Below are 24,558 nucleotides of genomic sequence, written 5' to 3'. Positions count from 1 at the left end.
AGTAAATCGGTATTATGATTCTGTAAAGGCTGTTGGGGGGCTTCTGGTTGTATCCCATGATCTTCATCAACAACATTTTGCATTCTTTGGTACAAAAGCTAAGGGGAAAAAAGAAAAAGTAATAAAAAAAATTGGTAAAATGGAACTATAGCAAGAGATCGAAAATTCTGGATAGATAGATATTATCAATTGTAAAAAAAAAAGAGAAAAGAATTGAAAGTGAGCTTTAAACATTTAGGCAAATCACATCTTGTCTCCGAACAAACATTGAAGTGGTATTGATCTTCTCATTATCGGAAGGAAAAGACAAAAACAATGTGTTTCCAAAATGTTGGACTAAAAATTCATTGATCAATAACCCGATCAGACAGGGTTTCTCTGTAGAGTTCGCCACACCGCCAAGAAAAAAGTGGAAGCCTAAAAACCAAGCAGAAAGAGGTTTAATGAGAAAAATGTGTCGCAGGCCTGTTTTATTAGACTGCATCTGTTCTGGTCAGGTGTAACAATACACTTCCAACTGAGTGTATAAATATAATTTCTATGAAAAAAAGAGCGTTGAGGAAACGTCAGAGACGGGGAAGCAGCACATCAACAATTGATGGAAATCATTAGGGAAACTGGTTCCTGGTCCCTGAGGCTGAACAACAGAGCGATTAATTTGTCAGCGCCTTATGAAGCACACCACTCGTGTGAGCCCGCTTCCTGACTCGCCACCACTGTGGTTAATGTTCGGTTCAGGTTCTGGTTCCTGGATGAGGTCACGCTGTTGAGGTCGAGGAATCGGGATCAATAGAAACCAATGTTGAGGCTGTGAATAGTGAATAGAACCAGTGTCACGCTGCTTTTCTGCTTTTGCCCCGGAAAGGCCAGAAGCTATTAATCACACGGCCACAGTTAACCACGTCAAACAGTCAGACACACGGGCGGAGCCTCGAGGCGTCAACGCTCTTCATCAGAACATGTGGAACGGCAGCTGTTTTATCAAATTGTCTGAAATATTTTTCAAGCAAAAAGTCCAAAAAACGTTTCAAGGTTCAAGCTTCTCAAATGTGACAATTGTGCAGGTTTTCCTTGATTGTGAATTAATTTATTTGTTATTTTTTTATAGACAAAATAATTCACTGACCGACTGAGAAAACAATCTGCTGAATTATCAAAAATGTAAATTATTGTGAGCTGCACACGCACGCACTATTTGCTGCTCTTAACAAGGGAGTGTCTTGTTCATCTGTGAGCCTCTGGCAGGAAGTGTGGCCTTTGTGTTATGAGGCATCCTGTCATAAAGCGGAGCTGGACATGTGGAGGTGTTGACCTGTTGGTGGCGCTAAAGATTCCCTAATGTCTGTACAGGATTACAAAGACGCTTTCCTAACAATCCAAAAGACGAGAGTCCAATATTGCCTCAGCACTAGTGTGTCTAAAAAAAGCCTCATCTGTCTGTGTGTGTGTGTGTGTGTGTGTGTGCGCGTGTGTGTGGACTTTCCCCTGGCGTGGGGAGGGGCTTGTTGGTGTCTTTATAATTCAGAGCTGCTGTACCGTTACTAACAGAGAGAGCAGCGACTGACAGATCAGGGTGAGTTACCTCCTCTGAACAAAAGACATTCAGCTCCATGTCTCGACTGGATGATTGTTTCTTACTGAACAACTGAACTACTGTGAAGTGTTGAAGTGTTGAAGTCTATAGGGACTGGACGAGATTTCATTTTGAACTTTGCCTTGTGCTTTTGCTCATTCTGATTTTAAAACTTATGTGTGTTGTATCTAGATTGTTTTTTCTTAGAAAGTCTTTATTATGATTATTATTACCCAAATCATTTCCTTGCGTTATTTGATGTCTTCTTTCTTTCATGTACTATTTTTGTCTGCTCGTCATTGTTTTGTTGGTGGAATACTGACACTGTTTTTTCAGTTTGTTTACTTTTTAACTTTACACTGATGAGGATGACAACGTGTTGTGATTCAATGAAATGTATTGTTTCATTGCTAAAACAAAATTCATTTTCTGATGGAGCAATTTAACTTCCATTCACTTATAAACATTAATTAATTAACTGTCTTAACTATTAACAACAAATATGTTGGTTTTTTGTTTTATTTTGAAAGCAACACAGAAAGTTGGATGCAATTATATTTGTTTAGCTAACTAGCTAGCATAACATTTTGGGTTTTATTTTTGGTTTAAAATATAAGAAATGTAACTATATGGTAACACATGCAAAGACTGAGCTAAATTAAACAAAAAGTATGAAAACAACATGAGCTAAATTCATGAATTTCACCTAGCTAATGCAGTGAGCTAGCACTAGTTAGCTAAAATGCTAACAGGGAAAGTTCAAGTTTTCACTTACCTTTTTTTCCTTGACAAACATTATTTGTCTGTAACTTGTCTCCATTGCCTTATTTCTTTTTTTTCAGGTATCTGTTCCCGTTTCTCTGCCTGGATAAGGATGCGGACCCGGTCAAACTCCACGGAGCCAGAGGGCGTCAGGCTCAACTTTCTCCCCGGCCACGCTGCGAGATCCGCGGGAGGAGGCTGGTTTAACGGGAAATTCCTGAGGTTATTCAGAAGCCCCAGAGGTCAGGACAGCGTCAACATCACCTCCATCACCGATGGACACATCTCACCCAGCAGGGACGAGGAACCCCAAAACGGTAGCAGCCTCTTACTGTAGCTAACGTTCAGATAATTATCCTTTGTTCAATTTACTTCCAGTAAAAAAACAGGAACAACATGGATGCTTTAGGAACAATTGTCGTTGTTGAGTAGTTCTGTTTTCATTTATACAGAAAATGTGATTCAGCACTAGTTAGCTGTGAAATGTGATTATTTTTCATCTTAAAAATCTGATATTATTGTGATGACAGTATATGCATGCTCGACTGTATACAAAAAATGCCAAACAAGATGGCTCAGGCTACCTAAAAATTAAGATATGCTTCTTTTCCTGGTCTTACATTAAGGAAAACCAAGATATCTTGAAGGTGAAAGGTTAAAAGTTACCAAAGTATGCCACCTAGGGCTGCAATAAACTTGTGAATGTCGTCTTTTCTTCGTCAGAGTTAGAGAGAGCCCTTATCTACAATTCTTCTTGGAGGTTTAGATGCTTGATTGTTATTTTAAACACCGTTTCCTTTTGGCTCTCAGTGATCCTCACATTTGCGCAAACCCTTGAGGAACAGAACTTGAGTGAAGCCAGCCAGATGCTGATAGAGAGAGAGGAGCGTCTTTTTTGGGAGGAGACGGAGGCCGAGGGGCTTCCAGGTCATGAGGAAGAAGTGAACGACCTTGCCGCAGACCGTAAAGTCCTGGAACGCCACATCCTGCGGACTCTAATGCAGAGTTTGTCTAGAGGGACCAGCACCGACGCTCTGATGTCTGCTGTGAAGGCCGTCTACCAGGAGGACCAGCAGGACCAACTGTGGAAGCAAAGGGATCGGACACAACCTGACTTCAGGCCCTGCGGCTGGAAGAAGCTCCACGACGAAACTCTCCGCAGCTTGGTAAAGGATCGCATGGACAACCTCTCGACCACCCCTGCTCACGGAGTAGAGCAGCCGTCTATCGAGGCTCACATCTGCAGCATGGGCAGGCAGCTGATGGAGGACCTGCCGTTGGTGGTGGATGTGGGGAAGACTTGCTACCCACCAGAGTCCGGCATATTTGATTTTTACGCCAGGCTGTACCACCAAACCTTCAGCTCCAGACTCAGAGAGATCGCAGACTTTGGACTGGAGGACAAGGACTGCACTTACCTCCTGCTCTGGGTGAACGAATATTATCCAGGGTATGTCATGAATTTAATTCATTTTGAAGTGATCAGCACATTTAAAGGTGAAAGTCCTGCCTACAAAAATGCTTGCAGCACTGTGGTATTACTCATTTTACGAAAGTAGAAGATCTGAATACTTCTGCCGTTTAGTGTCAATATTCAAGATCCACATAGGATGAAGCCCAATCATTTAGATTGGTCATGTGTTTTTTATTCCAAAGTCAGGTCAAAGGTTCCTCTTGATCAACATTTTGCTTCTCGACTTCGTGTAATGGCTCCACAGTGTTTTGGTTTTTGACAACAAGTGGCCAATGAAATTAGTTTTGGATATTCATGGTCTCCAGAGATTGATTCCTAAAGTTTTGGTTCATCACCTTCCTGTGTCATAATTAACCCAAACCTTGTACTTATACTAATGAAATAATACAATTTCATGTGCAGATTTAGAGCTTATTCATACTTCCCAGGGGGTATACACAATGGATTTTCTTGTTCCCCATTTATGAGGGAAGCAGTTGAAGGAAAGCAGTTAAAATTAAAACGTACTGTGGCAGATTGATGAAGCATAAAAATGTGTCGTATATGGATCTGATATAACGACCATTACTTCCTGTTATCTGAATGTGTGCAAAAGTTGGTAAAAGTTGTGATTTTTGGTCTTTCTTTGTGTCAGACTCCTTCAAAAGCCGGAGCTAGTCAGTAGTATCAACGCTGAAGCACTGGGAAAGCTGCTGCCCAAAGAATTGCTGGAACCTCTGGAGGAACAGTACCTGAACAATAAACAGGTAACCGGAGCTTTGTTAGAATTCAGTTATCTAGAGTCAAACTTATGACTAGTCACAAGTTATTTTTCACAAACTCTGGAAAATGTCCGGAAAATTGGGTCCAGAGACGATCATGTCTGAAGACGGCAACATGTCTGTCCAGATTGAGATTTTTCAACAATCTGGGTCAGATGTCAGGGACAGTGTATAAAAGACTGATATACGTGACATGCTTGTTTTGTTTTTAAGGGTGAGCTGACGACTTACATCAGCCGCGTTCTGGACGAAGCAAATCAAATGTGGGACAACGGAGAGGAGCCAACAAAAGAGGACGGCTACTACGTCAGTCCTGTGGCCTACGACATCATCCAGGTACAGTATCAATACGACAATGTGATGTAAAACGTGATGTGCAAGATGTCCCGTATAGTGATGAACCTGTCACGGTCCTGCAGCTTGACAAGTCGAGCAACGCACAAACAGATTTACTGTTTAGGAAAATGAGTCTATGCTTGTAAAAGTGGTTTGCATCCTCGATTGACATATAGCGTGGGAATTTTTCTCTCTTAGTACTTTACAGTACAACATTAAAAGCGGTGATTAACTTGTTATTAATTTCTCCATCTGTCTGTAGTTTATCAATGGTATGGTGAGTTCAGCTGCAAAGGTGGTGGGAGACCTGAACAAGGCCCAGAGCATCACATGCAAACTCAATGGTTTAATGCACAGGTAACAAAAATTAACATTTTTACAGTGTAGCCATTTTTGTTTTGCACATGAAAATCAACTGTTTTCATTCTCACACAAACTCCCGCAGCTTCAAGATCTTCCAGGACAAAGTCGTGAAGCAGAACAGACCGAACAGTAAAGCGATCATCAAGGCGAACCTCGGCTGCATCCAACAGTTCAGGTACGTCTCGGACATCTAGGCGACGAGCTCCGGTGAGACGGAGGTCAGGTTATACTGAGATCAGACTCTGATCCATGTAACAGCTGTTTTATTCGTTTCACTGTGACCTAACGTGGCTTCTGCGGTTTCACCTGCAGGGACGTCCTCCAAAAGAACGGCCATCTGTTCCGAGAGGATGTGCGGCAAGACTGTTTGCATGTTCTGACTGACATGAGAGAATCTGCCCACTCGTATTTGTTGAGCCCCGTGCACGAGGCCCTCAAGGTACGTTTGTTAAGAAAAGATATGAAGACGTCTTTCCACTTTTCTTGTTTTCAACAAATCCCATTGAAAGAACCATGAACAAGACACAAGTTAGGTGTGTGTTTGTGTATTTAGAGCAAGATACGTCTTATTCCTCTCCACCATAGAGCTTTATTCTTGTCAAAACCAAAATAAACTCACAGAGTTTTTTTGTAACTCTTTATTTGTATCTTATGATTAAAATCTGAGCACTTAAAGCTACAGACAAGTTAGGAAAGTCACGTATTCACGTAGTCTAGAATTGATTTGAAAAAGTCATCTTTGCTGCAAACTCTGTCCCACTGCGGATGAAAGTGTTAACTGGTTAATTGATGCATCGCGTTTGAACCTCACGCAGCGTCAATACCGAAAGCTGGGGACCAGCGAGTGGCTGAAGAAGCCTCTGTTTGAAGAGCTGCTGGTCAACATTCAGACGGAGGCGGAGGAACTTCAGGGTGCAAAGGAATCCTGTCACCAGGTAGACTGTAACATTGGTTTTCCATTTGTTTCCAAATATAGTTTTTGCACTCAAATATTGACATGTGTTTTTAATTTATTCATTTTTTTTATTCCAGGAGCTGATTTGCCAGTTTCATGAGGAGGTGACGGTAGAATATGTGAGGAGGCTCCTGAAAGGAGAAGTGAAGCTGAGGGGCAAGGAACAGCAGAGCGAGGCCTACGCGACCGTGATGGACAACGCAGAGAGTTTGCACAAGTTATTCGCCGAAATGGTGAGAGTCCGTCGTCACTGCACGGGGGGACGTTTGGGGAAGAGCTAGAACATGGAACATAGGGAATATGGAAAATAGTGGGGAAAAAAACAGAATGTAAGTTTCATCTTTAACATCTTTATATGTTATTGACGGGCTCTGTTCGTGGACAAGTAAAAACTCTGATTTAGCACTGAAGTGTCAATGATTCACCACAGAGTCTGATTAACAAGTGACCCAGGGAAATTCCAGAGTTGAGCCTCCACCACTGGGACCACCCACAGATGAGATCCTCCCTCAAGCACAAGTGGATGAATGTATTTAAGATGCTTCGTCTTCGCAGGGCTCGAAGGAGGACTGGCTGAGGGATATCCTGACCAACATTGCCGAAGTGCTGAAACTCCAAGAGCTTCCTGCCATACAGACGGAAGTATTTTCACTGGGAAGTGCCTTTCCTGACCTGAGGTAACATTTTTTCGCTTTGGCGCAACTTTGACGCAGAACAAAAAGACATACGAGACGACAGACTTCCACACGGACATGCGGCGGCCTCGTTTATTGTCAAATAAAGAAAGAGGTGTCAATGCAAAGACGCGAGCAGAGAGGTCAGGCGACGCCAACGGCACAGGCGAAATTCGCAAAAGCCAATTTGCGCCGAGATCCTCTTCGCGTCGCCGACCTCAGCGTCGCGACACTCGCACTAAGTCCGGCCGCCGGATCATTTATATTCGTGAGAAAATTCGCTGTGACCCAATGAGGACAGGACAGCATCATGAGGATGAACAAAGCCCCCTTTTTTCCGAGAGAGCTCAAAGGCAACAGGAAGTGAGCTGAGCCCAGGCATATCAAATATGATGAGATGTTTCCAACAGCGGGAGGATGTTAAGAGCCAAAAGTGGAGCTGCCAAGACAGAGACGTTCTCTTATAGGTGTCTGTAAGAGCAGTGCAGCCAAGCACAGCAGTTAAACCAATAGTCTGGAAACATGGGAGGTGGCTGGCATCTGAACATACAGCTGTTGTGTCAGAGTCACTGTAAAACCTCAACACGCAAACAGCTTCCACGCATGATGCTGAACCCGAGGTTCACACTCGAAGGGAATATTTTGACATCTTAAACTCACTGGTTCTGACTTTAGAAGTAATTCATTGATGTTTTGGGATTTGACAAATCAAATATAGAATATTCATTTGTGAGCTTAAGAAGTGCTGGTGAATGGATTTGATTCCTCTTGGCCTTGCTAGCTTTGCCCCCCGTCTCCGGTCTTTATGCTAAGCTAAATAAAAGCATGAGAATCGTACCTATCTTCTAATCTAACTGTTGACAGAAGAGAGAAGGACCACACTCCGATACTTTCACACCAAACTCAACTGTATTGTGATAGATCTCCTGTAAACATGATCTTTGAGCTGAATGTTGGTTTTTATTGTTTTTTTCAGTGAAAAGCACCTTTCGGCTCTGCTCAAGCTCAAGGCGAACCTCTCCAAAGGCGACAGGAGAACAGTCAAAGAGACCCTGTCGGACGCTTTGAGAGAAACCAGCGGCGACGGCTCCCGGCCGTTTTTCTCCAAAGTTCAGGTCAAAACATGTTTTATTTTGTTCAAGAGATGAGTCGCACAGATTAATGTGCGCCGGCGCTTGTGTGTTAGGTTTGTGAAAGTACGACGAACAAACTGTAGCAGAGACAGACAAAGACTGGGTCCAGACTGATTCAACTATGACAGTGTTAGGGAAAGTATTAAAGGGGGAAAAAACATCTTAACATCTTGTTTAATCTGTTCCAAAGAAATAGCTTCTTTTGTGTTGGAGGAGCTGGCTAGACTTGAAATATGACTTTCTTGTAATAGTATGACTCACTTCTCAGATATGATCTCCAGTTTTTCTTCTATATGTCCGTAATACTCTGTCGTAAGAAAGTGATGAGATGAGTGTAGTTAGTGTATAAATGTATAAGCTAAAGTTGACATACATGGTGCTTTTTCACGTCAAGAAAGAATCATGTCAGGTTTGTGTATGTGTGTTATAGAGAGCAAATGTGTCTTCCCTCGATGATTTATATTTTATTATTTCCTGCCGTACTCGTGCAATAGAGGGAGCATTAAAGCCTTATATTTTTTACATGCTTTTTGTTTACATTATCTGATAAAGAGAATATACGTATGGTGTAAGATAATTTATATTTTTCTAAATAAATTTGGTGAAACATCCGTGTGTTTTGATCGTTCTTTTCCCCAAAATCTGAAACTATATTTCACATTTTCCACACATCTGCTGTGCATTTAAATCTCCTTCTAGCTAAAAAAGAATTGAGAAGATGCTGCAATGTCATGAATCATGAGTCACACATTTACTCTCAATGTAGCATTGAGAAGTAAAAGAGCTAAATACACAAATATAGAGCAGCCAAAGAACAACAACAACATTATATATATTATATATTATGATATTTTAGATAGATCGGTCCGAGGTCAGAGGTCGGGACTTGTGATGACTCCAGTTCTTCATCAGTGACTCCTGATCCTCATCCCTCAAAGTCCCTCCATTCGCAAGCAGCCAAATCAGTCATGAACAATTCTGGGAAATTATTAATCTCCCGCGAGGAAACGGGAGCTGTCCATGCCGAGCTGAGGTGTTTCAAGTTTATTGTTTTTCAAGAAGTGATGGCGGCGAACGGCCGCTCCTGTAGCGAGGGGAAGGATGTGAGCCAGCAGAGGGTAAATTACTGTCAGCATGTCGTCTCTTCCCTGAAAGCCGGTCTTGTGTTTGTGTATCGGTGTGAGAGGAAGGATGTGCTCAGGAAGACGGGGGCCGCCGCGACAAGCTCCCCTCTGGAGAGCGAGCGGCAGGGAGGAGCCACTGGTGGTGAACTATGCTTTACAGCTTGACCTGTGCGTTAACTGGAAGCTGGTTATTGAAAATCCACGGTGCTTTCCCACTGGGAGCCAGACACGACTTGATGTTGCAAGTTTAATTTCTCAGTATAATTTTACCGCACATTAACATGTGACCATAGGCTGTAAGTAAAGACGGCCAATGTGTGTTCACTTCCTCCCGTTGTATAAAACGTCATGACATCTAGTGGTGTTTAAAATGAATGCACATTCCATAAGATCCTTTTGTCAATACATTGTTTTTTTAATGACACTGCTGACACGGAAGAAAAAAGTACATTTTCCATACCCTGATAAGTTGTTCATTAGAATAATCCCCATAGAAGAATACAGTACATACACCAACAATATACATTAAATATACTGAACCTGCACAGGACTTTTGTTTGGAAATGAAGACAGAATTAATACCAGCAAACCAGCACCGTACACCTCACATATAAAATAAGACCATTTACTGAGTTTATTTAAAAAAAAATGAACTCAGATATGTAGCAAGACTTTGCAGATCTACGTTTAGAAGTTCAAATGAAATTAAAAAAGTGCGCACAACAGCACACAAGTGGGGAACATAGTCTTGTTAAAAGTATCATTCAGACATGTGTTTTGGAACTAAAACACATTTTAATACTAGACTTTGTTAGACATGTACCGTGTAACTGATTGTGAAAACAGGAAATGTGCACATTTGTATCAAAAAATAATAAAAACATAATAAATAATGTCAAATGTACTTTCACCGATAATGAAACAATGCCTCTTTATAAGTGCAATTAAACATATAGCTGCTTTTTTTACCTGCTCTAAATACAAAGGCATCTGAGAGTTTGCTTCTAAAGACATAACAAAATAAGTTAAACATTCCCTTTAATGTGATCCCCTTTGAGTAAAAACTAATTTCCAAACTTTCCAAAACTGTGTAATATTCAAGTTCAGCTTAAGAAACAAAACACTTGTATCGTCCGCTGCACAAGACCACATTTTTAAGCAGTTAAGTGTGTCAACATTCAGAAAGGTCATGTCACTTTTCCCTCAAACAAAATCCACATAAATATATTTTTTTTAAACAGTGCACATGTGAAAAACTTTCGGCAGAAAACTTGCTCGTCCAATCACAACCGATTGTGCTGATAATGGGCGGGGTTCTTACAACGACGCGGACGGGATCGACTTTTGTAAACACCCAAGATGGCTGCCGCTGATGAACGAGCATTTGACTAAAACTATCCGATATTTTTCAAATTTCTCCCACAAAAAGGGCAACGCTCATCCGCAGACATTGTGACCCAGAGGTCCCAGACTAAAACGCACTTGAGTATTCGTCTGGCTACGCCAAAAATAAGGACATTAAGGCCAACAAGATTTTCCTTTTCTGCAATGACAGCAACAATTCAGTAACTCATCAATATTTAGCCTTTTGTCAAATCTTGATATCTCAAGTTTATAAAACCTCCTGTACAGTGACTCGCGTGCTTCTCTTTATCTACATCTGCGTCTTGAGATCAGACTGGTGAAGTGAAATCAGTAACGCAGTGACTTTTTAACAGGATTGAGCTAATCAGAAAGGTTCATGACCAGACTAAGTCTTGTGAACCCTCAGTGGTGCTCCTCGATGTCCTCACCAGAAGATAAAACAGGAGTACCAGGATGTGTTTGTCATTTGTTGATCATCAGGATCAGGTCTGGGTTGAAGGTCGGGAGGAAGGGCGTCCAGCACCTCCTTGACCTCCCAATTATTAAGACCCTTCCATCGCAGCAGGGTGATCAGGAACACCCCGTCCTCGCTGCAGAGGAGGGGAAAAACAGAAGGAAGTCCGTGAGATGCATGCAGTTCCTCTAATGGCCACAAGAAGCTATCATTAAAACCCCGGCATAAAGAAATACAAGTCAACAGATTTTCTGTAGCTTTAAACTGTAAAATTGTCATTAATTTCTCAGGGCATGAATAGGTCCAATACAGAACTACTGGACACTGAAACCCCTGTCTTAGTTCACCTCTTTGTGAGACTTTGCGCTTGCATGCTTGCAACTGTGATCTTCAAAGCCTCGATGCTGTTGCACTCCAGTATTTCTGTGACTTTCAGCAGAATGAGGTTAAACTGTTGGACACCAGGAGCCTAATACAACACAACACAACACATACAGGTCAGGAATTTATGCCAACATTACATTTTTCATAGTGCAAAAGAACAATCAGTTTGTTTCCACTTCCTTAATACCAAAATCTCACCAGGTGTGATATGATGGTGTGAAGGTGCTTCGCATCTTCAGCAACTGTTTGTCCAACATTGGGACTCCAGCGCTTCTTCAGTACGCTCTGCTTGTTTTGGACAAGATGTTCGACGTAAATACGAGCGATGAGCTCATAGGCCTCATCCATCACTTTCTGACAGAAACAAAGACAGACAATAGTTTAGTCTTTAAGTTAATTACAGATAACTTTAAGCAGATTTGACAGTGGTGGGATATCCTTACCTTTTGTTCATCCACACCATACGACAGCTTGGGGAAATACTCCTCTACGACTCTGAACAAGAGGAACCGTCTGCTATCTGATTTAAAATACTGAGTAAGGTGGCTCTGTGGGACAGAAGGGATTTAATCTACCACACTTCCATTTTGAAATTCAAGGAAACAGTAGATCTGTGATATAAGTTGAACAGCTACCTTTGCGATGCCAGCTACAATGCCCATCAGAAGATCCAATGCACACGCCTCCATGTTTTCAAGCATTTCCACCATCTCCTTGAGAAGGGAAGGTTCGATGCCTTTGCCTTTAGTCTGGACGTACTGCCTGAGAGGAAATGAACCCTATTAACCTTCTTGGCAAATAAACAATAACACATTTGAGTTGAAGTGAATCAATCATTGGCAAGGAGACAAACCAAATGCTCAAATACTCACTTGAGTTTCTTACAGGCCGTCAAAGTCTTGAGGAAATGGATTGTTTCTGGTTTGTCCATCTTTGCCTTTTTTTGAAGAGCCTCTGTCTGCTCAGCGGTGTACCTACGAACCAAAGACAACATTCAGTCTCATTTATGTAAAATGCTGAGTTTACATTGAGCTGGTGTCAATTGATAATGTATATCTCACCTCCTCACAAATATCAGCAGCTCCTTGAAACAAGCCTCTTGCAGTTGACCGGACAGTTCGGAGCAGATTTTTTGCGCTTCACTGTGCATGGCATTAATGCACTGAAATAGAAACAACATGATGTAGGTTAGTTGCCCTTTTACTGAAAGAAACTATTACAACAGAACAGTGACCTAAAAAAAAATCTGGTTCACCAAGTACCTGAATAGTGTCAACGTGAAGTCTAACATAAGCTTCTTCATTGTCACAATGTTGTTGGCCAATCGCAATCTGCAGGATCTTCTCCAGGGACCCGCGGACCTCTTTCTGCGGTCAAAAAACATAAATCATAAAGTGATTTGCACAGACATTCATGGTCCCCAGAGTCTGAATCCTACATACGTTGAGATAAAGCAAGATAAAGCAAACAATTAACACTCCTTTGCAATGACTCATTAAGCATGAAGCAGCCTTAACAACGTACAAGTTCAAAGTCTTACCTGAAGATTTTCAAGCACTTTCTCCCGAGCATTTCCAAGCCATTCATTGACAAGCGGGTCATCCACTTTTTTAATGGTATCCATTTCTTGAAGGTCAGGGTGACCAAGAAACTCTTCACTGGGGAAAAAAAATCTAAGCTGAGCATCGGAACAATAAGTTGTATCGTGTCGTTTTGTATCCTATCCTATCGTATCGTGGAATGTTTTCACCTTTGGCAATGTTCAAAAGTAACATAATCGACTTACAAGCATCTCTGACTAATTATATCCTGTTTGTTTAATTCAAAGAACCAAAGGAGTCGGCCAAGAAATAGTCAACATAAACCCCACAAAATGTTAAGTTCACCTTGGTTTTTTGAATACCTCAAATTATGTATGTTTTATTAGATTAAGCCAGAGTGATCAAGCTAACTGTTTTAGGTTGACATCTATTGTAAAGACAACAGAGTGATATCAATCATCAAATTTATCATCATCAGATGTACAAAACAATTCTGAACTACAACTGGAAGTTGTAGGTTGGTAAAAATGCAGGTAAGTTCAAATACCTCTGGTACGTATGTAGGACCCAGTGCATCAGCACAAAGGAGTTCTTGGTGGAGGTGACGTTCTGGAGCAGACAATGGAGGTGGTCAAACGTCTGACAGTGGTAGTGCTCCAACAGACATCCCATCAACCCCTCAGGCTCCAGCAGGGGACCCAGCCTCAGAAGCTCATGGAGCACCGCCTCCTGCACATCCAGCAGGTGCTTCCGAAGGTTCTTGTCCAGATGTGCCGGCGGCTTCGGAAAGTGCTTGCACGCAGACCTCTGTATGAGGCGTTCGACGTCCAAAGATCCATCCTCACAGGTGGCGCAGGTGGCATCAGGGGCCACGTTCAGAAACACAGCGAGCTCCTCGGGCATTCTCCGCAGACGCTGCTCCTCGTGGGTGTTGAAAGTGTTCTGAGGCGAGGGCGCGTCAGGCCGCTCACCTGCCTGGTCATGTCCTGTGAGAGAGGGAAAGCTTTTAGTTATGAGCAGTGTCAAACACAAAGAAAAAAATGCAGACATTTCACTATTATACATTCTCACTCCCAACATGGTCACATGACGTCACTTTCTAACACTGGGTATAAGTTTAGCATCATTTTTCAAAAGGAGGGGTACACTAGAGTGTTAATAACCCTTTTCTATGGTTAGTTTCAGATACACACACCCCTGGTTATGGTTAAGGATGTCTATTCTGTTTCATGGAATACCATCAAATATGGTGCAGATATTCATGTTCCCCAGAGGATGGATTGTAATAAGTTAACTGCTATTTCACTCAACTGAGTCAAAAATTCCGACTTACCAAATTCCACAAACACTGATGCTATGACCATCATCCGTAGCTGTATACTTTGCCTTTAATGCTACAACTCAAAGGACTTTTTTACTTTAGCTGGAATTCTTGTCTTTACATCAATTCAACTGCACAATCACAGTTTTCCAACTAGTGTTCCAACCTTTTGATTTGGCTTCATTAATCCAGTGTTGTTGGCAGTTTTTACAGGTAACATCTGCTCCATTTATTTTTCTATAGTCTCGTCTTCAGACAAACTTCAACATACTTGAATTTGTGGTTCCATCGGTTCAGTGACCTCATTTCAAGCCGTCTTATGATGAAAATCTACACCCACAATTATGGGGCGCCATTTGTAAAGTGGAGCACACTGAAATAAACAGCAACATTTGGCCAAATTTAGCAACAAGCAACGTATAAAAAGGTGGTGTCAATTTACTTTTCTTGTTAAAAAATATAATCTAAATGTTATATCTAAATGTTAAATGTTAAATCAAAATCTAAATGATAAATCTGAATCTAAATGCTAAATGCTAAGTGTTAAATCTAAATGTTAAATCTAAATGTTAAATCCGCGATCATTCTACAGTCACGAATGTGACTCCTCTGCCAGTCACTTCTCCTCATTATGGCAGAGGAGTCACATCACATTTAGATTTAACAATTAACATTTAGATTTAACATTTAACATTTAGATTTAACAATTCACATTTAGATTTAACATTTAACATTTAGATTTAACATTTAACATTTAGATTTAACATTTCAAATTTAGATTTAACATTTCACATTAAGATTTAGATTTAACATTTAACAATTAGATTCAACATTTCACATTTAGATTTAGATTTAAACATTTAGATTTAACATTAAGCATTTAGATTTAACATTTCACATTTAGATTTAAATTTAAACATTTAGATTTAACATTTAACATTTAGATTATATTTGTACAAGAAAAGTACATTTCATAAATTAACAAATATTGCTGTAAATCTGGTCAAAAGTGACTTAAAAAAAATTCACACCACTTTTCTATACGTTGTTTGTTGCTATATGTGGCCAAATGTTGCTGTTTATTTCAGCGTGCTCCACTTTAAAAACAAATCACACCCATGATAATAACACGCTCTTACCGTCCGGCACATTGTTGTTGTTCTTGATTAGAAACGACTTTTGCTCCACCTTCCATGCTTTACTCTTCCCTTTGAGTTTTGCGATAAGCCTCCTCATCTCCTCTCTGTGCCGGCTGAGTGGTGTCGGTGTGAAGAGGTTCTGCACACTGCTGCTCCGGCGTTGGTTCGTCTGTGAGTCAGCAGCTCTGGGTTTTGTTTATGAAGGCAGAGAAACGGGTTTTCCCACAACCTCCCTCCCCACCTCTGTATCCACTTTTACTTTCAGGTTCGGTTTCCTCAGGGTAAGGGTTGGTCCTTTCGGAAAAGAGACGGAGGTTGCATCACGTGTCTCCTACAAATGATGCAACCACACCATGATGTAATAATAATAATAATAATAATAATAATAATTGTATTCATATAGCACCTTTCAGAAGCAGCTTCACAAAGTTCTTTCACAAACACATACAAATCACAGACAATTATAATCAATAATACGTATTTCAGGTCACATATCTGTATAAAAAGACGATATAAAAAGACGACATCACATAAAAGCAATTCTATAGAAATGGGTTTTTCAAAGTGACTCAAACGAAGGCACAGACTCCGCCAGCCTCATCTCCTCAGGCAGGCCGTTCCACAGTCGAGGACCCTGATGGAGGAAGCTCGGTCCCCCCTAGATTTGACCCTGGACTTTGGGACAACTAGTAAAGACCCACCTGAGGATCTGGGGCTGCGAGCCGGCTCGCAGGGGATCAGCATTTCATTCAAGCAGCTTGGAGCGAGACCGAGCTGTGCTTTGAAAGTAATTAGTAAAATCTTAAAATCAATTCTAAAATGGACCAATGAGGCGAGGCTAAAACTGGGGTTTTGTTATGCCGTCTATTAAAAATCCATGTCAACTGCTTTTACTCGTCCCACCACCACCACTACTGCCACGGTACTAATGACACATTCATTTACAAGAGGAAAAGGGTTTTTCCCACTGTGTTGTCTCAATGAGGCAGAAAATCTGATTTATCTTGATCATCCAGTTCTGGACTCAGGGTTAAGCAAAGACCGTGTTTGCTTTTCGCCCGCGGGTATCTGCAAATGGTTTTGCTATCAAATAGAAAGAATGCCATTGTGGGCAACTGATGGAAAATGGTATTTGCTAATGGAAAACGCTTGAGTGTTTGCACGCACTCCTCTTGCAGGCAAATTGTAAGACATCCAAAAGTGAATTCGAAAGTGAAGGTGTGTCATTATGGATAATTACAGCTTGAACACAAACACAAAGGCCCTGCACCATCACAGAGTCATATTTCTTGTGTTCAGATCATTTACTCTGGGATTCAAGAGGACTGCACATGCCGTTTGGAACTGATCGAGGGAAACCCCCATCTCCTGCACACTGAGAGGGCTGCAGATGTTCATACCACAGCCTTGACTGTATAGGAGAGCGGGACGTTCCCTGCAACAGACTGACAAGACGGATCAACGTTTCCTGAAGGTGGAGTTCACGACGACGCGGCAAGAGGCAGAACGGCTGTGATTGGTTGAACAAGGCATCAGAGGGGCGGAGCCCAGATGCACACCCACCACGTGGCTGGTACGTCCCAGAGAAATCCAAACTTTCTCATTAAAAAATCTTGTGGACCGCCGAATCGGCGACTTTGTCTTTTTTACTGTCAGGTTGAACGCAACTCTCTCGTCTTCCTGCTGCAGCCTCGTGGAGCCAAGGCCACTCCCACAAGGGTCCGACGCCTTCTCCAGTGATGAAAGAAAACAAGTTCGAATCTAAAGAGAAGCTGGAGCAGGAACAAGAAAGGAGGAAAACCCCAGACCGATTCCGCGCGTACGTGCAATACCTGTCGAGGATCCTGTGGGCTCGGAAACCTCAGAGCCACTGGTCTCGTGTCGGAGGACACGCAGGATCTGTGGAAAACGAAGGGAAGCCCCACACCTGAACCTGAGGCGGCTCACGGCCCGATCAGGAAGAAGAACGTGGCGTGGAACAAATCTGCGTTTTGCCTCAGAAGTTTTTGTGAAGAAGAAAAACTATGAGACTTAATATTTCAAATAACAAATAAACACGTTCACTAGAGAATAAACAACCTTCCGAGGCGCCTGTAGCTTTTGCGAAGCTTTCCGAAAACACCACCACATTCTCCAGTGCACGTGGCTGCGTTTTGCTTTGACCAATAAAACCGGACAAACGCCCCCATTGGTTTCACGGAAACTGTTTAAGTGTGTGAGTTTAGTTGGCAGAAGAGGATCATGACCTCAGTTTGCATTGTCGCTGACCTCGGCGGATTCTGGAGGAAACCTCTCTGGTGCCCTCTGGTGTCAGCCAGAGAAAAACTCAGGTTTCCAGGAAAGTCTCACGCTCTCGTAGAAAGTGGAAGCACGGCTCATTGATTGATCGATTGATCGATTGATTAATTGATTGATTGATCGGTGAGAACGAGCAGCAGCGGTGGATGTGGTTTTTTCGTTTTACTGTTTTGACTTTGTTTCTCTGAAGATAACTGATTTGGAAAAAGCAACAACAACTTTGTAATCAGATCAAGACCAATCAGTGGGACGGCAGCTCTGTTATCTCATCTGTACTCGCTGTAAATCATGAGGGAAAAGGGGGGGACCTCGTGAATAAATGGAGCAAGTCACCGATATGTACAAACACACATGACTGTGCTACTCCTTATTTGTTCTATATTGTTCATATTATTGTTTATGTATTTCGGAAATACACATCTTATTCTATTCTGTTCATTTATCTTATTATCATCATGAACAACTTCATTCATTCTTTCTGATTTCAGTCTCATTTCATTTAGTTTCTCTGTTTACTTCTTTATCTATGCAAATTTGTCGTTGCTTCCTCGTGTTTCTCCTCATGTGATTAAACGCCATGTGACAGTGAATATCTCTTAATGATTACAGGTAATTTACACTCTGGTCGTTGAGACGTTCCTCGTTATGAGAATCAGACATATTTAATGAAAATCCACGGCGCACATTGTGTTACGGCTGATTCTAGTCCTCCTTAACCTCAATCGACCCCAGAACTCCTCTTGGTATTTCAGGAACATAGTGTTCTTTAATAATCCATGTGGGTTTTCATTGGGGATTTTTCCCCAAATCCTCTTCCGATACCTTACTGTGCTTCACCAGCTTTGGTATCATGTGACTGTAAAAATATTTTGCACCAAAATCAGTTTAAAGTGAATGAAAAATATCTTAGTATTTAGAAAGCGACTTCTGGTCAGTGTTTCAGTGGCGCCACAAAATGACACTGTAAAATCATGGGCTGTATATTAAAGTTAGTTTTGTTTGCCTGAGGATTATTGTTGTTGTTGCAATTTAAGACAAAACAATAAGAGAGGAGTGAAATTAGATATTTATTGTGAGGGGGAAAGAAAAAAGAAACAGACTGGACGATCAACTACATGATGCTAAAGGCCTGATGGTTACATAACCAGGACATGATGAGGGTGGAAATAAAAATTTAAAAAAGCTAAAATAATAAGAGAGAAAATGGCACCAAATATTCCTTTTGATAACAAATACACGTGAGATTATTGCATTCTCTACAGTGACCAAATGCTGATGACGTATAAACAATATAATACACGGGCGTTCTCGAGTTAAGTTACTCAACAGTTTGTGGCTGGACTAACATTGTGGTGACTGCGAGGGGTGAAGGGTCTTGAGGGGTGAAGGGTCGCGGGTGGATGCTGACCGCCCTCCACTCCCTCCTGGTGGAAAGGAATGAAATGAGAAACTGAGCCACGTTAACTCGTCTCCTCTTCCTCCTGCTCTTAAGATTTCTTGTACTCGATTCTCTCCACCTTCACGTCATCGCCGATCAGCTGATAGACGTACGTCACCACCGTGGACGCCTGGATGTCCATGAGAACGAAGGAGGGGATGATGTTGCTGCAAGCAGAGAACAAAGCTCCGGCTGTTTGTAATCACACTGTACATCACAATGCAGGAAGAAAAAAATCCTCCTTCTTCATCCTCTTATGTTTTATTCTTGTCTAATTTCCTTCATATTACAGTAAATTGAATATTTGGGGCGTTTGGTCAGAAAAGAAACAAAATATCTGATATAGAATATAAAAAAAATATATGTTGGGCTCTGGGAAGATGTGTAGGTAAATTTTTTTGTCAGTTTTCGGACCAAATTATTTGCAAATTCATTTTTGATATATTTCGTGATACTCTGCTGCTGTAACGAGAACATTTCCACAGCGTGGGATGAATAAAGTTCTATTTTAAGAAAAATCAGCAGATGAACAGATTATTAATTAATCGTTAACTGCAGCTAAAGTCCGGACATGAAAAGAAGGTCTGAGATGAATCTAGTGAGTCATTAAAATGACAACTGGGAAAGAAATATTCTTCTTTTTTTTGTTTAACAGTTCTTCTCTCGTCTTTGCTTTGTTGTGATATAATGTAAAGTTCTGTTTCGATGACCTGACTGATATGGAAGTTGTTAAGAGGTATGATTATTGGTGTTCCTAATAAAGTGCTCAGCGATTGTATAAGGCCCTGTGCCCATTTTTAATAACCAGTGAAAAACAAGAAAAATGTGTTATTGTACTTCTCAGGTGTGTTTTTCACAACCTTATAAGTTTGTACCAGTATCAGACACGAGTTCCATCCTAGGATGGAAATGAAAAGTTACCGATAATGAAACTTTCGTCAACTAAAACCCGTGAACGCAGCCGTGGTGGTGGTGACAACTGGCCTGTCCTACCTTTCCAGTGCGTTGTAGGCTCCTGTGGCCGAACCCGGGTTGATGTAGAACTTGTTCTCGTTCTCGAACGCCTCGAACTTGTGCGTGTGGCCAGAGATGAGGATGTCGACGTCCAGCTGCCTCTGCAGCAGCGCCAGGCTGGCCATGTCGCCCCAGGGGATCACCTGGTGGCCGTGGATGAGGCCGATCTTGAACTGGCCGACCGTCACCACCTTCTGCTCGGGGTAGTTCAGGTTCTGTGTGCGGAGCGAGAGGGAACGTGTCGGGGGCAAAGACACAAATACGCAAAAGCCATTGTGATACCTGAATAGTTGTGTAATGAGCGAGTCGTCCACAAACGGACACAGACCTCATCGAAGTCTCCTCGCACTATGTGGACGTCTCCAGCGAGGGTCTTCAGGTAGTCATAGCTCTCCTTGGTGCAGAGGTTTCCCGTGCAGAGAATGTGCTGGATCTTCCCCGGGACCAGCAGCTTCTTGAACTTGGCTGGCAGGGTATTGCACCGGTGGGGGATGTGCAGGTCACCTAACACCAGGACCAACTGAGAGCATCACACAAACACACACGTTAGTTACCAACCAATCAGCCCGGGAGAGTTCAGACTGCGCGTGTTGAGGCAATCAGAACACTGACAAAAAGAAGTGGGCCGAGGATAGAGCCCTGCGGGATGCCGCTGGTCATTTTCCCCAACATTGTCCTTTTCCACCAACAGGGAAGGAGCTCCCTTCTGGTTGTCTAACTACGATTTAGTTTTTTTGAAGGTGAAAAATATATCTGCATTGGCAGGAAAAATTGGTGGAGGTAAAATTCCACTGTTTACTTCCGTTGTGTCCTCATTTGACGACAGGTCCACGATTACAATCGGTTCAGCTCGAAAACAGTGGAGATGCAGGTCGGTTCACTAGACGACACCAATGTTCAGGAACCAGTTCCCTGTTGGTGTCAAATGGCTGACAGACTCCACTGTACCCCTCTGCTAGTTATTATTAGTTTGTCTTCAATAATAATACACATTTTTACGTTCCAACACCCAAACAACAACAACAACAACATACTCCAAATCAATTTAGTACAGTGGATAAAACAGGCTTAATTCATAAAGCTCAAAACTTGAAAATGAGCAATGTTTGTGAGTAAAAAGCTTCATTGATTGTCTGAATTCAAACTTTCTTGTGAACGCTACTCCTCGTTTGTTCCAAAAACAGACCATAGTGGGGAAAAAAATATAAAGTCAATCAGTTGGAACTTCAGACACTCAATGACAGATATAGGACACACAGATATGAGAATAAAACATAATAAAAAAGGAAACACATGAATAACCTCCTAACTTAAATAAATAACATAAATATTAATATTTAAATGATATAAATAACCTTAAATCTCGATAAGAATATAAACTGAAGGATGAGTTTGGAGACTAAGCCGTAACGGTGAGTGATGGACAAAAGTTACACGTGTGCGATTACAGGAATGTTTTTTTTTTGTCACTTCAAACATGCATTGTTGAAGCACTGATCTAAATATATTCCTTTTTTTCTGGCAAAAAGTTTTTGGAATGTGTTGCTCAGGTTTGATTTGAAATGACAAGGACAAAGAGAGGGGATTGCAATTTCACAATTTGCTGTTTTTTTTTGGTAAACAGCTCCTGAAATATTACTTTTACTCTATCCGTTAAACTAATATTTTATGTTTCTTGCGGTCTTGAATCTGGCGGCTGGTTGTGCTGCGAGACATAGCAGACGTCCAACTCCACGGCTGTGCAAACCCACTCCCGTGTTAGTGTGGCAGGCGGAGCAAGAGCGAGCGAGCAGAAAAAAAAACAAGGATCCAACACAGAGCGAGGACACTTACCCGGTGACCAGCCTGGTTGATTGGTGACACGGAAGGAGGGAGGGAGTGGGTGAGATAGGGAGGAAGGCAGGATGTGCGTGGAGAGAATGACACGAGGCGTGATCAAAGATTGAGGAGGGGGAAAAAATACAAACAGAAAAGAGTTGGGACAAGAGAGGAAAACTGAAATTAGAAATTAAAAAAGGTGAATGGATAAAGTAAGACAGATATTAATCATTCAAAAACGAATAAGAAAATTAAAACAACAAATGTGGTGGAATCAAATGTTAATGGCGGATGGTTAGTGATTATTAATGACGAAGCAAAAATCATCTGTAAATCAAAGTCATAATAATCAGCTGACTAAACTGAACCTCGACAGGCTTTTGTTGTTTACAATCTTCTTTGTGGAAAAGAGTTCATCAGCAACTATTTTGGTCTTAGATTATAAAGATGAAATGGCAAACAAATTGCACGTTTTTCAGTTTTGATCGTTTATATTGCTGCAAACTGAATATTTTCAGTTTTATAGATTGAATATATATATATATATATATATATATATATATATATATATACACACACACACACATATATATATGTATATATGTATATGTATATATCTGAAGGAGACCACAACTTCTATGGATTTTTTGGGTAGGTTGATCCCGATCTCGATATTAGATTACATTGACATATATATATATATACACACATATATATTAATCTGTCAAGGATTCCTAAGATGTCGTTATCAAACCTTTATGACAAAGAAATGTAATTGAGGCTTGATATTTTAGTTTAACCCTAAACTTTATCATAAAAAACTACAAATGAAAGGAAAACACAAATACAACCAAATATATAGAACTTGAATTAAGAAAATGAACATAGTAATTTTTTCCTAAAATATTTCAACACAAACGCAATTCTGTACAATAAAAGATTCAATATCGGTAAACATAAGTTCATATCAGCCGATATTATTAGCCAACAGATATTATCGGTCGTGCTCTAAATCCTGAAGATCTGGGAGCCGTTCACAGACCAAACAACTCATCTATAAAAGGAGGAAGTCATCTGCACATTAATTTATAATGAAAATAATCTTTATTTGCAGCCCTGCTCTAAACAACTGTTCGACTTATTTAAAAACAAAAAATCAGATGGGGGGAAAAAAGAAAAACAGAGTGAATGAATGAATAATTGAATGAATAACATGCAGCTGTGGTCCTACTATAATTTTATATTCATCCTAACTAATTGTAAACAATAAAAAATAGGATTTAAAGTAAATATTGAGTGATAAACATCATCACAGCTGCACGGGGGGGGGGGCAGGAGTAGCTGTTAGCATGCTAGCTCTGCGAGCTAACCGGTTAGCAAAACAGGGGAAAAAGTGATTGAACAAAAAAACGTCGTGATCTCAGTGAAACAGGAAACAAGAGTGGAGACGAGCGAACGTGACAAAGTGAGGAACTTGAAATGAAAGTGACCTGCAGCTCGTCGTGATTATGTTTTTTGGGGGAAACTGATCGACTGTCATGTGACCGCTGATCCATCTCGGGGTGTGAGGCTTCACTTGCGAAAAGAAACAAGCTAGCTGTCGCTTTAGACGCGATAGAGATCCAAGATGTCGCCCCCGTCGCGTCCACAACGAGTCGAGGAAAACATCTCGGAGGCAACGCGCCCGGAACGCGGAGAGTAACTGAGGTAAATCGAGGCCTTTTCGCCGTTTCATACTCACCATCTTCTGTTTGTGCAGCTACTGCGAGTCAAGATGCGGAAGCGCCTACGCACGCACGACGTCACGCCGTCAGCCAATGAGAAGGGAGGAGTCAAGCTGGATGTTATACTTCCCCTTTTGGTCCTTTCAAAGTAAAGCGAGTAAAACGACCCCAGACCAGGCCTTTCAAGACCGAGTTGACCACTGGGGCCCCTGTAGGACCCTGGGGCTTAAAGTGTGATCTTACCACCTCAGCACCTACAGTATGAGGGCACCTGGGCCCCTCGGTGCCTAAAGCATGAGCTGACCACTTGGGCCCCTATAGGACCCTGGGTTAGGGTTAAAGTGTGATCTTACCACCTCGGCACCCACAGCATGGGGGCCCCTGAATTTAAAGCATGATCTGACCACGAGGGTCCCCGGGCCCTAGCAGCACTTACTGGGGACTCACTCACATGTACGTGTTCAAGGCTTCAACTGAGACGCTTGTCAACCCATACTTTGAATGGGATGATGTCATGTTTTGCCGAACTGAATTGTAGTGCCATTACTGCAGCGCCGGTGGGGGGGTCCAATAGACATGTGCCCCCCCCCCGGGGCCTCACGCGAGTACGTATCCATTTTGAAGCAGCGTGATCCGCCTGCCGTCTTCTGAATTATATTTAGTTTCAGAGTCTGGCGCAGCTATCAACGGCTCTGTGATTGGTCGAAAAGTCTATGTTGGAGATACAGAATTCTTACCTGACAACAACAATGAACTTAATTCTAATTGGTAATTTATTTTTGTGTCACCAAGAGAGGCAAAGGCCCTTTCAAGCCTCCTTTGACTCTGATAGATCCACGATGCCTTTGATGGACCCTTTGATTCCCCACATCAGCCACGACAGGAGTAGAGAAGAACCTGAACAAAA

The 24,558-nt window shown here is 41.7% G+C and overlaps 3 protein-coding genes across 4 annotated transcripts; 1 reads left to right on the top strand and 2 right to left on the bottom strand.

Moving 5' to 3' along the window:
• The first annotated feature begins 1,438 nt into the window (after positions 1-1,438).
• Positions 1,439-8,642, top strand: LOC118286270 (tumor necrosis factor alpha-induced protein 2). Its single transcript, XM_035610586.2, has 12 exons — positions 1,439-1,573; positions 2,416-2,652; positions 3,146-3,785; positions 4,444-4,555; positions 4,784-4,906; positions 5,169-5,263; positions 5,352-5,444; positions 5,582-5,708; positions 6,085-6,204; positions 6,302-6,457; positions 6,780-6,901; positions 7,875-8,642. Exons 2-12 carry the CDS (start codon positions 2,448-2,450, stop codon positions 8,044-8,046), a joined length of 1,965 nt encoding a protein of 654 aa, XP_035466479.2. The 5' UTR covers positions 1,439-1,573; positions 2,416-2,447; the 3' UTR covers positions 8,047-8,642.
• Positions 8,643-9,546: 904 nt separating this feature from the next.
• si:dkey-196h17.9 (exocyst complex component 3-like protein 4) lies at positions 9,547-15,569 on the bottom strand. The gene is made up of 11 exons (XM_035610588.2): positions 15,360-15,569; positions 13,447-13,885; positions 12,899-13,016; positions 12,621-12,725; positions 12,420-12,520; positions 12,231-12,332; positions 11,994-12,120; positions 11,802-11,906; positions 11,557-11,712; positions 11,322-11,443; positions 9,547-11,110 (listed from the first exon to the last, which is right to left on the bottom strand). Exons 1-11 carry the CDS (start codon positions 15,454-15,456, stop codon positions 10,945-10,947), a joined length of 1,638 nt encoding a protein of 545 aa, XP_035466481.1. The 5' UTR covers positions 15,457-15,569; the 3' UTR covers positions 9,547-10,944.
• A 3,142-nt stretch (positions 15,570-18,711) lies between these two features.
• Positions 18,712-23,812, bottom strand: vps29 (VPS29 retromer complex component). 2 transcript variants are annotated; one of them, XM_035610424.2, is made up of 5 exons: positions 23,669-23,812; positions 21,943-21,954; positions 20,438-20,629; positions 20,089-20,324; positions 18,712-19,262 (listed from the first exon to the last, which is right to left on the bottom strand). In XM_035610424.2, the coding sequence occupies exons 1-5, from the start codon at positions 23,669-23,671 to the stop codon at positions 19,145-19,147; spliced, it is 561 nt and encodes a 186-aa protein (XP_035466317.1). In that variant the 5' UTR covers positions 23,672-23,812; the 3' UTR covers positions 18,712-19,144. The 2 variants fall into 2 exon arrangements, with proteins under 2 accessions (XP_035466317.1, XP_035466318.1); XM_035610425.2 differs by lacking the exon at positions 21,943-21,954 and having other exon boundaries at positions 23,669-23,776.
• Between the last annotated feature and the right edge of the window lie 746 nt (positions 23,813-24,558).

Source organism: Scophthalmus maximus, chromosome 15, assembly GCF_022379125.1.
Source record: "Scophthalmus maximus strain ysfricsl-2021 chromosome 15, ASM2237912v1, whole genome shotgun sequence".
In the NCBI taxonomy this organism is placed as follows: domain Eukaryota; kingdom Metazoa; phylum Chordata; class Actinopteri; order Pleuronectiformes; family Scophthalmidae; genus Scophthalmus; species Scophthalmus maximus.
Note: the sequence above shows the minus strand (reverse complement) of the source record. Positions and strands in the feature narration are given on the sequence as shown.